Source organism: Bombina bombina, chromosome 11 (genome assembly GCF_027579735.1).
Source record: "Bombina bombina isolate aBomBom1 chromosome 11, aBomBom1.pri, whole genome shotgun sequence".
NCBI classification, from domain to species: Eukaryota; Metazoa; Chordata; class Amphibia; order Anura; family Bombinatoridae; genus Bombina; species Bombina bombina.
In genome coordinates, this window is record NC_069509.1 from 33184606 (window position 1) to 33198206 (window position 13601).

The window sequence follows — 13601 nt, forward strand, 5'->3', positions numbered from 1 at the left end:
TAATAAAACAGAAATTTTGCTTTAATCACAATATAAATCCCAGGCCGGCAGGAAAACAGTTGCCAGTTTGATGTCACAGCCACAATATATTGTGGGAAAAGGTTAAAATAGGATGCGAGATTTAAAAAAAAAAAAAAAAAAAACAGACAAGAATGTGTCAAAAAACCTACAAGGGAAATTGGATTTCCAAAAATGTTCCTTCTCCTTATATAGATTGATACAGTTGTATCCCTTTCATAATCTATATCTGCACCGTATCAGATTTCAACAGGTTTTTATTTTTTTATAGAAAAATCGTTTAGGGATTAAAGTTAATTGAAGTCTGTATTTATATTTTAACAGCAAGGAACCCTGTAGATGATTTGACACAGCAGAAAAATAATAAAGAGAGAAACAGAAAATCATGGGCTGCAGGTTTTGCGGCCTTTGAGAAAATTAAAATACCTTACTGAGAAGTCAGCAGGTAGACCCAGTGTGGCAAACAATCCAACTGATGGGAAAGGAGTCCAGCAATGTGCAACAGAGCACGGACCCCTCTACCAAGAGCAGGCAAACAATCCAACTGATGGGAAAGGAGTCCGGCAATGTGCAACAGAGCACGGACCCCTCTACCAAGAGCAGGCAAACAATCCAACTGATGGGAAAGGAGTCCGGCAATGTGCAACAGAGCACGGACCCCTCTACCAAGAGCAGAGAAACAATCCAACTGATGGGAAAGGAGTCCGGCAATGTGCCACAGAGCATGGACCCCTCTACCAAGAGCAGGCAAACAAATAAAACAAGGTGCAAGACAAATTCAGGATAAGGAGGAAGAGAACAGTGAAAACTTAAAAATTTCTCCAGGGAATTCCACTTTTAACCCCTTCTGCACTGCAAGGAGGGAAGGAGTTAAAGGGTTCTCTCTTGGGGTACGTTATTCGTGGCGTATCTGAAATCCCGCGCTGCGGATTCTGTGCGGAGAAGGGATTGTGCGTGGGACCTGCAGACCTTGTGGCCCCTCTCTCCTTTACTCATATAGGGAAGATTAACCCTTTCCATCCAGTATCTCTGTATACAGCACCACACGAGAAGGATCTGAGAAAGGTAAAAAAATAAGAATGATGCTTTATTTTCACGTCTCAATTGTAGCCTTGAACACAGTGGTGTGAGATGTGTATTGCTCTTACCTTTCTTATGTTGGTTCCACACCCGATCCCACTCTAGGAAATAAAAAAAATATATAAATAAAATATACAAAATATTTTGATATATAACTATGTTAAATGATTATATACTTTGTGCGCCTATAAACTATCAGCTTTTTAAAAGACATGAAATCAGATAGAACATACAATGTTATACAACTTTCCATTTTGTTTTTGTTATTAAACTTGCTCTATTCTCTTGGTATCATTTATTGAAGGAGCAGCAGTGCACTACTGGAAGCTAGCTGAATAGAACAGATGAACCAATGACAACGGCTTATATGTGCAGTCGCCTATTAGCAGCTAGCTCCCAGTAGTACATTGCTGCTCTTGAGCATGTCTAGCTATGTTTTGTCAACAAAGGCTACCAAGAGAACAAAGCAAATTGGATGATAGAAGAAAAAGGGGAAAGTTGCTTAAAATTTCATGTTCTATCAGAATTATGAGAGATACATTTTTACTTTGCTGTCCCTTTAAAGCCACAGGATTATCTTACTGTGACACGGAAATAAATCCATAAACCTAGATTCCAGGATACAATTTAAAGGAACAGTCAAGTAAACAATTCATGAGTCAGATAGGGAATACAATTTTAAACAACTTTTCTCTAGATATTTTCTGCTGAAAGCTAAACCTAGGTAGGCTCATATGCTAATTTATAAGTCCTTGAAAGCATTTTGAGCTTTTTCAGTTAGACAGTGCTAGGTCATGTGTGCCATATAGATAACTGTGCTCACTCCTGGAGTTATTTATGAGTCAGCACCGATTGGCTAAAATGCAAGTCTGACAAAAGAACTGAAATAAGGGGCAGTCTGCAGAGGCTTAGATACAAGGTTAACAGATGTAAAAAAAAGTAAATTAATATAACAGTGTTGGTTATGCAGAACTGGGGAATGGGTAATAAAGGGATTATGTATCGTTTTTAAACAATATTTTCTAGTAGACTGTCCCTTTGAGTCACAACTACATGCAAATGAAAATAAATTACAGCTAATACACCAGGGGCAGGCATACATCATATTACTAGTATATGGCTGTGACTGAAGGTTTACATTATAAAATAAAAGGCGAGTACTAAACAGGAATTACAAACTATTTTTATATAGGCAGAAGTTGTAGACACGTTTTGAAACCATAACACACTCATTTTGTAGCATAGTTCATGAACAGTTCAGGGATTAACATATTGAAAAATTAGATTTCACTGAAGGCAATATAGACTGTTAGGGGTAGATTTATCAAACAGTGGATGCTGCAATCTACCCCCGAAGTTTCAGGTCCGCCTGAAACTTAAAAAAGGGACATTATACACATTTTTTCTTTGAATAAATGTTTTGTAGATCTATTTATATAGCCCATAAAGTTTTTTTGTTTTTTTTAAATGGATAGTTTTGCTTATTTTTAAATAACATTGCTCTGATTTTCAGACTCCCAACCAAGCCCCAAAGCTTTATGTGAATACCGTCAGCTACCTTCTCCAGCTTGCTCCTGTTTGTGTAAAGGGTCTTCTCATATGCAAAGAGGAAGGGGGAGGGGGGGGGGGGGGGGGGTGGGAGCGGGGGTGTCTTATTTCCCACTTGCAGGTTGGGTTTTTTTCAACTACCTTTTCAAACAGAGCTAAACTGAGAGCTTCTAAGTAGGTTTTTTAGAACAGTTTTATACTGGATTTTTATATCGTTATCTGTGCATCTTTATTCTTTATAGTAGTGTCTATTACATGCAGTTATATGAAAATGAGGTATACTGCCCCTTTAAGAAGCAGTGGTCATAAGACCGCAGCTCTTTTAAAGAGACAGTCTACAATAGAATTGTTATTGTTTTAAAATATAGATAATCCCTTTATTAGCCCATTCCCCATTTTGTATAACCAACAGTTATATAATTTACTTTTTACCTCTGATTGCCTTGTATCTAGGAGCCTTCTTCCAGCCCCCTGATCACATGACTGTTTATTTTCTATTGTCTTGCATTTAGCATTGTGTTGTGCTAAATCTTAAAAAAAACGTTCTGTGCCTGAACAGTGTTATCTATATGGCCCACGTGTACTTTCAATCTCTGTGTTGAAAAGAATTTAAAAAGCCTGTGATAAGAGGCAGCTCTCAAGGACTTAGAAATTAGCATATGAGTCTGCCTAGGTTAGTTTCAACTAAGAATACCAAGAGAAAAAAGCAAATTTGATGAAAAAAGTAATTGTGGAAAGTTGATTAAAATTACAAGTCCTATCTGAATAATGAAAGTTTAATTTTGACTAGACTGTCCCTTTAAAACATAAGCCATCTCTGAGGTGGCAGACAGCAATCATCCCAATCAAATACGATCGGGATGATTGACACCCCGCAAGTGGCCGATTGACTGCGACATTGCACACGCAGTTCACCAGAAATGTTTGTGCAATGATTAATGCCGACAGTGTATGCTGGCGGCTTTTATCAATGTCCGGCGGACATGATCCGATGTATTTGATAAATCTGCCCCAAGGGTAAAACTAGCAACACATACACTTAAGATACACTGCAGTTATTCATTTCCCTTAAAGTGAAGGTCCATTTTTGATGAATCGGTGCCCGGTTTTTAATAAACCTATTAAAAAAAACAAGGGCACTTTAATTTATCAAAATTGACATTTCACTGTTTTCTTCAAAAACGTACCTTTTAACACCCTGGCAGCCGCTCCAGCACTTCCCCCGCCCTTCGCAAGCTGTCTTTTGCGGGTCCAAAATGACAAAATCTGGCTTCCTCCAATCACAGCGTCAGGCCAAGATTCCCCCGGGGGGGGGGGGGGAAGCTGTGATTGGAGGAAACCTGTTTTGTCATTTCTGACCTCTGCAGAGGCTTCCGACGGCCGAGGGAAAATCGCTGGAGCAGCATTCAGAATAAAAGGTAAGTTTTTGAAGAAAACAGTGAAATGTCAATTTTGATTAATTAAAGTGCCCTTGTTTTTAATAGGATTATTAAAAACCGGGCTCTAATTCATCAAAATGGACCTTCACTTTAAAGGGACAGTATACTCCAGAATTTTTCTTTTTTAGAAAATGTTGCCAGCTGGGTGGTATTATGAAGTAGCCAGGTGGGGACAGTAATATTTTCTGCTAGCTAAAGCAAAAATGAATTGCATTATAAACAGAAATTTATTTAATGACAATTAAAAATAACATTTTTAAATATTAGCTACCAAACTTAATATGGGCTAAAATTTTAGCCGGGTGGTCAGTAAAATCAGATGGGTGGTGCACCCGCAAAGGGCTAATAAAATAGCATATGAGGCTAGTTAGGTTTAGCTTTCAACAAATAATACCAAAAGAAGAAAGCAACTTTTATAAAATTGGGAAAGTTGTTTAAAATTGCATGCCCTATCTGAATTATGAAAGTTTATTTTTGACTTTACTGTCTTTTTAATAAACATTTATAGGGGATTACTGACAGCTGCAAAAATAATTTTCTAATGCATTAGAGCAGGGGTCGACAAATCTGTTTAACATTATTAGGAGCTCATAAGAATATTAGTAGCCAGACATAACTTTTTGGGTTATCAGCCAGGAATAAATTCTAGGAGCCAGTGGGCTCCTAGGTTTGTTGAGCCCTGCATTAGAGGATTGCTTTTTGGAGAGGGAAAACACACTAGTCCAGAGCTAAAAGTCGTTAAGCCAACAGGAGTGACCTGTGCGTAGCCACCAATCACTAGATGAGCATCAGTGGTATATTACTGCTCCACAAAGGGCCTGACAAACAGTTATAGGCAACTGACCGAACACACCCGCTGTTATAAATATCTCTGCAATTCCTGTACTCCCCACACAGCAGCCAACGCGCACACACCAGCCTGTATTAAACCCAACACAGGAGCCATCTTGGCTAAATGGACAAACACTAAAACATGATTCAAATAATGATGTATTCGAAGCAAAGGTTAGCCTTAGAAAATAAATATATATATATTTATTTTTTCAAATATAATGGTTTAAAACTTTACATTTAGTTCTTCAATATATAGCTTCAAAGTAATGGGCACCACCAGTATGAAAAGTCTTTAGATGGCCAGATGGTGTCCTTTGTTGAAAACCAAGGCGCTACTGGGAGTTAGGTGCTGATTGGTGGCTACACCTTTTGTAACTGAGTCACCAGATATGCTCAGCTCCCAGCATTACATTGCTGCTCTTGAGCAGAGAATAAACATTTTAACCCCAGGGTATAAACAGTCATTTGCAAGCACTACTGCAATAATACAGCGTTCCTCAATTCCAGTGCTCAAGGACTTCCCTATCTGAGCACAGGCTGGAGTTATAACTGAGCGAATGAGCAGCCTAAGGAGGGACATTAATGTCAAGATTAAACTTTAATGACTCAGAGCATGAAAAAAAAAACTTATATTTCTTTTGTCAAATGTTCTTTGTTCTCTTGGTATCCTTTGTTAAGAGTAATTGTAGGTGAGCTCAGGAGCGTGCATGTCTCTTTGGCCATCTGGCAGCAATGTTTGCAACATTGTTTATAGCAATGTTATATGTGGTTGCAAACACCTTTACTATAGGCTGCTACAGTCACACTCCTCAGCCTACCTAGCTCTACTCTTCAACAAAGGATACCAAAAGAACAAAGCTAGCCTGACAGTAGAAGAGCTAGGTAGGCTGAGGAGTTGCTGCCAGATGGCCAAAGAGACATGCACGCTCCTGAGCTCACCTACAATTACTCTTTAACAAAGGATACTAAGAAAACTAAGCAAAATTAATAAGTAAATATGAAAGCTGTGTACATTTTCATGCTCTATCCTGCGCATTTGTTTATGGTTACTTACTGTCTCTTGTTATCCCTTTCGTGACTGGGTTATAAAGTCTACATCGGAACAACGTTCCGATGTAAACAAATTGAAATCACACGATCGCGAGATTTCAATTATGGGATCGGGTCTGGGGCATCCCTATGATGCCAGGAACACCCTCCAGACCGCGATCAAATCCTGCAAGCGTAGTTGGCTTCAGGACAGCCATTGGCTAAGACGTTTTATTCCGTCATAACGGCGGGAAAAGGTTAAACAGTCTGTTTCATTGTAACCAAAAAGGACTGAGCAGTTGCTTATACTTAAAAGGGATATGAAACACATTTTTGTTCATGTGTCAGAAAGAGCAGCAATTTTAAGCAACTTTCTAATTTACTCATCAATTTCTCTTCCTTCTCTTGGTATCTTTATTTGAAAAGCAGACATGTAAAGCTTAGGAGCCCGTCCCTTTTTTATTCAGTACCTGGGTAGCACTTGCTGGCTGGTGGCTAAAATGTAGAAAAATTAATGGGAGTAAAATAGAAAGTTGCATGTTCAATCTGAATTATGAAAGACAAAATTTGGGTTTCAAATCCCTTTGATAAAAATCATTGCTGTAGGTATTATTCATCTATTACCTGTCACAGCCCTACTAGTAGGACACAGCCTTTGCAGGAAGGTTTATCTTAGCTTGATGGCAAAAAACCTCTAGGCTAGTGAATAGACCAGATAAAAAGGAGTCAGATTTGCTCATTCCCAGAACTGACAAAAAAAAAATATAGGTTTTATAAATCATCTACTTTTAAATCACTGGGGGTAGCGGCTACACTGAGTATAAGTGATAATTTTGCAAAAAAACAAGCAAGTTATTTTTCAATTAACAGGAGCACTGTTTAATATCTCCTATACCCTGCAGATCTGTTCTACTCCACCACAGGACGACTGCTTCACCGGCATATCTTTATTAAAGAGACACTGAACCCAATGTTTTTCTTTTGTGATTCAGATAGAGCAGGCAATTTTAAGCAACTTTCTAATTTACTCCTATTATCAATCTTTCTTCGTTCTCTTGCTATCTTTATTTGAAATAAAACCCATCTAAGCTTTTTTGGGTTAAGAACTCTGGACAGCACTTTTTGATTGGTGGATGGATTTTTTCCACCAATCAGCAAGGACAACCCAGGATGTTCACCAAAATGGGCCGGCATCTAAACTTAGATTCTTGCATTTCAAATAAAGATACAACGAGAATAAAGAAAATTTGATAATAGGAGTAAATTAGAAAGTTGCTTAAAAATTCATGCTCTAGCTGAATCACAAAAGAACATTTTTGGGTTCAATGTCCCTTTAACCATCTTATAACACAACACTCATTGCCCCCCATGGCTTGTTACTGTTCTCACCTTGAGTGCTGTAGGTGACCATAGCCTCCAGGTCTTTTCGAGAATTTGTATTCTCCTCACTTTCTTCTCCCTCCACGAAAAATCCATGCAGGCACAGTCTCCCCAACACTTCTGTTGAGTTATCACCCCCTCCGCCAATTTCCTCTCTTCCCATTTTTTCTTCCTCTGAACCTTTCACCTCTGCTTGTCCAGCCCCAGGCTCATTGATAAAAGACAGCCCCCATTCATTCTGGAAAATGGCACCAAGGTTCTCTTGACTAACTGGTGAGGGGGGTGTGGAGGAGAGGGAAGAACACGAGGAAGAAAGTGAGCCTGTTGTAGGGACAGGGGCAGGAGAGGGGCTATCTGTGTGGGGGTCTGCTGTGTTTGTGTTCTGCAGGCAGTTAGGTAGCCCATTGGAGGTTCGGAGAGCCGAGCTGGGCACTAGTCCTTTATTATCAAGGTTTTCTTTTACCTTGCTAGCATAGCTGATTTTTGGCAGTGTCCTGGCACTGCTGCTGTCAACTGGAAACACTGGCAAAGGTTTAAAAAGTGACCAGCTGTCTGTGGCCTGCTCGTCTTTGACTGGGGGAGAAGGTTGACGTGATACCACTGCCGTTTGGCCTGCTTTCCCCTTGTCTATGGTGGTTTGATCCTTCCTGCCATCTCCACATGAACCATCAGCAGAATTTAAGGCCTCTCTGTGCCTAGGACGTTGGGTGCGACCTCCTCCATTAGGCCGTGGCACCCACTCCTTTCGTTTACCATCACGGTACTGGCTTTCATAGTCCCAGTAGCCTTTGCGATAGAAGGGACGGTAGTGGTGGTGATAATGGTGGGAGTACTGGTTAGGGTGGTATTGGGTGGTAGGAGACCGTTGGTGTTGTCGCCCTGACGAGTCTCTCTCACAGTTTCGCAGGTGACGAAGGTTTAGAGAGTTAGAGGGGCTGAGGGGAACACTCTCCTCGGTCCGGCCAGCTAACGACTCAATTTCTGGGTCCGGCCCAAAGCCGTTAGAGTCCCACGTGCCTGAGAACATAAAATACAGGTCTGAGTTTAAACTGGACAACAGATAACTTGTTACAGCACTGTATAATTATCACTAGGCATATACATACACACACAAACTGTAGTCATTAGAGCTGAAGGGTCCATAATACAGAAAAAAATAAGTGATGGTAAACTTTCCACTTTTTATAATCATATGATGCGGAATAGAAACAATATTTTATAGGGACTTTAATTGATCACTTCTAATAACGATACGCTGTAACTTACTTAATCTAGCTGTGCCATTCTAATACCCACTCTCTGGCCTTCCACTTCAAGACATTTTTTGTGAGTTAATGGTTTGTACTGTTCTTCAGTCGGTGCTTTAGCTACAAAAAAAGTGCCATACGGCTAGAGCACCAATTGGATAAAAGTTCAAATCGTTAAACTCACATAAAATATGAGTTTTGAAGTGGACGTACAGAACGTGGGGTATTGGAATGGCACAGCTAGATTAAAAGTAACAGCTCATCTTCATTACAACTGATTAATTTAACTCCATCTAAAATATTGTTTCTTTTCCAAAGAAGTAAAGTTTAGCATCACTTGAAGTACTGTTTTGTAAGCTAAACATATAGCATGGGGCACTAGTGCAAAATATATTGTTTAAAGATCTGCTCAGCAGTCACAACAGATAGCATATTTACTGAGCAGGACTCCATCCTATTGGCAGCTACATGCATATGCCATTTCTAATTGGCTCACTAGCAGCATTTACCTCAGGAGCACCAATGTGTCGAAAATACTGAGTGGGATTTGCAATATACTTTATTTTGACGCATTTGTGCAATTTAGCATTGAAATTAGTGGCAATAGTTTTTTTCCTTCCAATTCTCTGAACCGAAAACAAACACTGCAGACTTTTAAAGGCAAACCATGCTACATATCTGACTAACTGTCAAACATTTAACAACTGCAAAACGATATATTTTATAATAAAATTTGACCATGGCTAGCCTCGTCAGCTGTGGTCTCAAGGCCAGATTGGTGGGTGCTGTTTGGCCATTATAAAAAAACAAAACCTTGTATCAAACAAGATCTTAAATTTCTTATAAAAATGTTTAGACTTGGCTGATGTTATTCTACAGCAAGTAAATGTAGTGAAATTACAAATTGATACCACACTAATGCAAACAGAGCATTGGTTTAGAATACTATATATTTTGAATTAGCACTTTTTTTTTTTTTACACAAGAAGTTCTGCAATAAAAAAAGATGTTTATCAGAAAGGGAAGTATTATAGAACCTGATATCACACAGTGGTGGAAAATGCCAGCCCTATTTATATAATACCAAGCCTAATAAACACAAAAAAATAATGTGCAATAGCCACATACTGTATAAACATGAGTGCAGACAACAGCAATGTATGCAGGGTAAAAATATTCAGTGGGGTATGGAATCCCAGGCTGCTTTTAAAATACAATTTAATTCTAAAACCAATTTGATTGAGATAGATTCTATTGATAAAAATGAAATAAAAAGCCTACTTCTTAAAGCTGAAAAGTTTTGTCTTATTTAAAACGTGCTCACTATGGAGTGAACGGCAGCCATATTTGCAAACTCCACCCTTGGACACAGAAAGACGGAAGCAGCTGCTTTGAGTGTGTGTAAATATGCCGGTTAAGCAAAACTGATGCAGAAGGCTAAATAAACAGATTTATCAGACAGCAAGTAACTGAGTACAGTTGTGTGTTGATCTTTATTTAGATCAGGGTGAGAGGAGCTCACCATAACCTATTTTTAGGACAGAGAATTACTTATGATAAAAAAATTGGAACTTGAAAAAATAAATAGAAGTTTTGGTGTGGCACATTGAATACAACATGGCTTCTAGGATGGGGGAAAGGTCTGGTTTGTTAGGTTTATAAACACTGCAGATAATTAGCAAATTCAATAGCCTAAGACTCCTCTGGGTGGAGGGGATGACCCCTAACTGAAACTGTTGGATGAGAGGGACAAAAGCACAAAACACTATCTGCATAGAGTGAAATGCAGGAAGTAAACAGTTTCTCAAACATATCTGATAATAATTAACAAAAATGTTCTATAGGTAGGCTGCTAATTATTTATTTTAAAACGTAAAATTTACCAAGCCTTGAACCTAAGCAATATTTTACAGGGACTTTAATAGATCATTTCTAATGAAGATGCGCTGTAAAAACTTTAATCTAGCCGTGCCATTCTAATACACCAAGATTATTCTAATATACCACGATCCTGCCGCTCACTTCAAAATTATTTTTTGTTAGCCAAAGGTTTGAACTGTTCTCCAATCAGCACTCTAGCTATTTAAAAAATAAAAATAAAGTGCTGTACGGCTAGAATAGTTCAAACTGTTAGCTCAAAACAAATATGATTTTTGTGGGAAATCAGAGCATGGGGTATAAGAATGGCACAGCTAGATTAAAAACAAAGTTACAGCACATCTTCATTAGAAGTGATCAATTAAAGTCCTTCTAAAATATCACTTAGATACCAGACCAGATTTTTAAAAATGTAAAGTTTACCATGACTTTAAAAATGCGTTCTAGTGAAAGTTTTTAATTCTTGCAAAAGGAGTTTAATAGTCAAAGCATGCTCCCGATAGATTCCTGTACCGATTCAAATAAGGATGAGGCCTGTTATTGTAAAATATATATATATATATATATATATATATATATATATATATATATATATATCCACTCCTGATTGGCTCACTGGCAGCATTAATTATTTTTGTCATGGGAGTGTGCTGGACGAAGGAGCTAAACAATAACAATTTGTTTAAATATAAAATGCTCTTGAAGAGAGAGATTATATTTTTAGAATAATATGTCCTTTCAATAATTTGATCTGTTTATGCAGTACAACACATCTAAAGCATGCCCAGCTCATCTGTTACCTAGAATTCTTCCCACAAAAATCACCCTGCCCCAAAATTATTACATCCAAGCATAAAATCAGACCATGTACCCACTGCCTCTAACACCATCTAATTTACGACAGTAGGAGCCCAGCCTTATATGCACCTGTACAGAATATTTGTAATCCCTGCGCCCACTAATACTTTTTTTTTTATTTCTGCCCACAGCAATATCAGGTGTAGACCCCAGAAGACTTCTAGCAGCAAGATTAGGCCTTCTCAATCTTATTTCCAGATATAATAGACCCATTAATCTCTCAAACCTACCCCAACAGTGCCTCAAACATGCACAACTTCATATCAACTCCATTGAGCTTAAACACACGCGCAGTAATCTCTTGTAGCCCAGCACCCCCTGCATAACGCAGTATTATCCTCTTGTAGCCATGTCCCCCGCAGACCCCTACAATTACCTCTTGTAGCCCTGTCCCAACCCCATGCAGACCCCAGTAACAACTTCTTGTGGCCCTGTCCCCCCCATGCAGACCCCAGTAACAACTTCTTGTGGCCCTGTCCCCCCCATGCAGACCCCAGTAACAACTTCTTGTGGCCCTGCCCCCCCCATGCAGACCCCAGTAACAACTTCTTGTGGCCCTGCCCCCCCCCATGCAGACCCCAGTAACAACTTCTTGTGGCCCTGTCCCCCCCATGCAGACCCCAGTAACAACTTCTTGTGGCCCTGTCCCCCCCATGCAGACCCCAGTAACAACTTCTTGTGGCCCTGTCCCCCCCATGCAGACCCCAGTAACAACTTCTTGTGGCCCTGTCCCCCCCCATGCAGACCCCAGTAACAACTTCTTGTGGCCCTGTCCCCCCCATGCAGACCCCAGTAACAACTTCTTGTGGCCCTGTCCCCCCATGCAGACCCCAGTAACAACTTCTTGTGGCCCTGTCCCCCCATGCAGACCCCAGTAACAACTTCTTGTGGCCCTGTCCCACCCATGCAGACCCCAGTAACAACTTCTTGTGGCCCTGTCCCACCCATGCAGACCCCAGTAACAACTTCTTGTGGCCCTGTCCCACCCATGCAGACCCCAGTAACAACTTCTTGTGGCCCTGTCCCCCCATGCAGACCCCAGTAATAACCTCTTGTAGTCTTGCCCCCACTGCAGACCCCAATAACCTCTTGTTGAATTACCCCTCACCTATAGACCACAATAATGACTAAACCTACGCCACACCTGCAGACCCCAACAATAACTTGTAGACCTACCCCACGCCTGCAGACCCCAATAATAACTTGTAGACCTACCCCACGCCTGCAGACCCCAATAAGCTCATGTAGCCCTGCCCCCCCTGCCAAACTCAGAAATAACCTCTTGTAGTCTTACCCCATACAGACCCCAATAACTAGTAGCCCTCCCCCTCAGACCCCAATAATAACCTGTTGTAGCCCTGATAATCCCTATGACCCCATCACTACCACAGACGCTAGTGGTTTGCCTATGGCTCCTGTTCACCAGCCCAGTGCCCCGCAATACCCACTAGCCTCTGGCATTGGTCTCACACTACCACACGCCGCGTCACGTCCGCAGCTTCTCACCCCGGCACCTGTCTCATCATATCCCCGAGTCTGTTAATCACTAATCCCCCCTCACGGCCATGATCCCTCACCAGAAGATGACGACGCCCTGTAGCCCCGGCATTACCTGTCTTGGCCCGGCTCTTGTTTAAATGATTCATGTCCAGCTCGCTGGGGTTCAGTTTGTCCTTCTTGCCTCTCCCTGGCCCCTCCCGCGGGTTACTATTCTCATCCTGGGCCTGGTTCTCCTTATGCATGCTGGGCCTGCCTGTGTGCGCGCTTGCCGGCCCGGGGGGAACAACAGCTGCGGGCTCTGTTCGGGGTACTGGTTGGCTGGCAGTGGTCGCGCTGGTATATACTGGGGGAGGGTGCCCGTCTGCTGAGTGCTGGGGGAGGGGGCGCCTGCTGCCGCTTACACAATGTGTTCCAGGCCCCGGAGCGGTTGCCTCACCCAGAGAGAGGAAGGAAGCAGAGAGAGGGCGCTGGGCCCGGGCTGGAGGAGGAGCCAGAGAGAGAGGGAGGGAGCGAGAGGAGGAGCCACAGAGGGAGGGAGTAGGCGGGAAAGGGACGGTGTTCTATCGAGAACTCCAATCAATACATCAAAAAATCCAATCTGAGGCAATGAGGTTTACAGGGGGGACTCCCCCCCCCCTTGAACCCCCCAAGCGGAGGCAAAATAGATAGTGAAGAGATAGGCGATTACAGTGCCTATCTGATTGGTTGTGTATCCTGTCACTCACTGAGAAAATAACCAATCAGATCAGATGTATGGAATCACCGGAAGTGACGTCAGATTGGAGTTTTC

General features: G+C 41.2%; 1 protein-coding gene across 1 annotated transcript; it reads right to left on the reverse strand.

The window, feature by feature from the left end:
- Positions 1-13319, reverse strand: LOC128642223 (FMR1-interacting protein NUFIP2). Its single transcript, XM_053694922.1, has 4 exons — positions 12924-13319; positions 7338-8345; positions 1167-1199; positions 1-1074 (listed from the first exon to the last, which is right to left on the reverse strand). The coding sequence occupies exons 1-4, from the start codon at positions 13051-13053 to the stop codon at positions 1025-1027; spliced, it is 1221 nt and encodes a 406-aa protein (XP_053550897.1). The 5' UTR covers positions 13054-13319; the 3' UTR covers positions 1-1024.
- Positions 13320-13601: the final 282 nt, after the last annotated feature.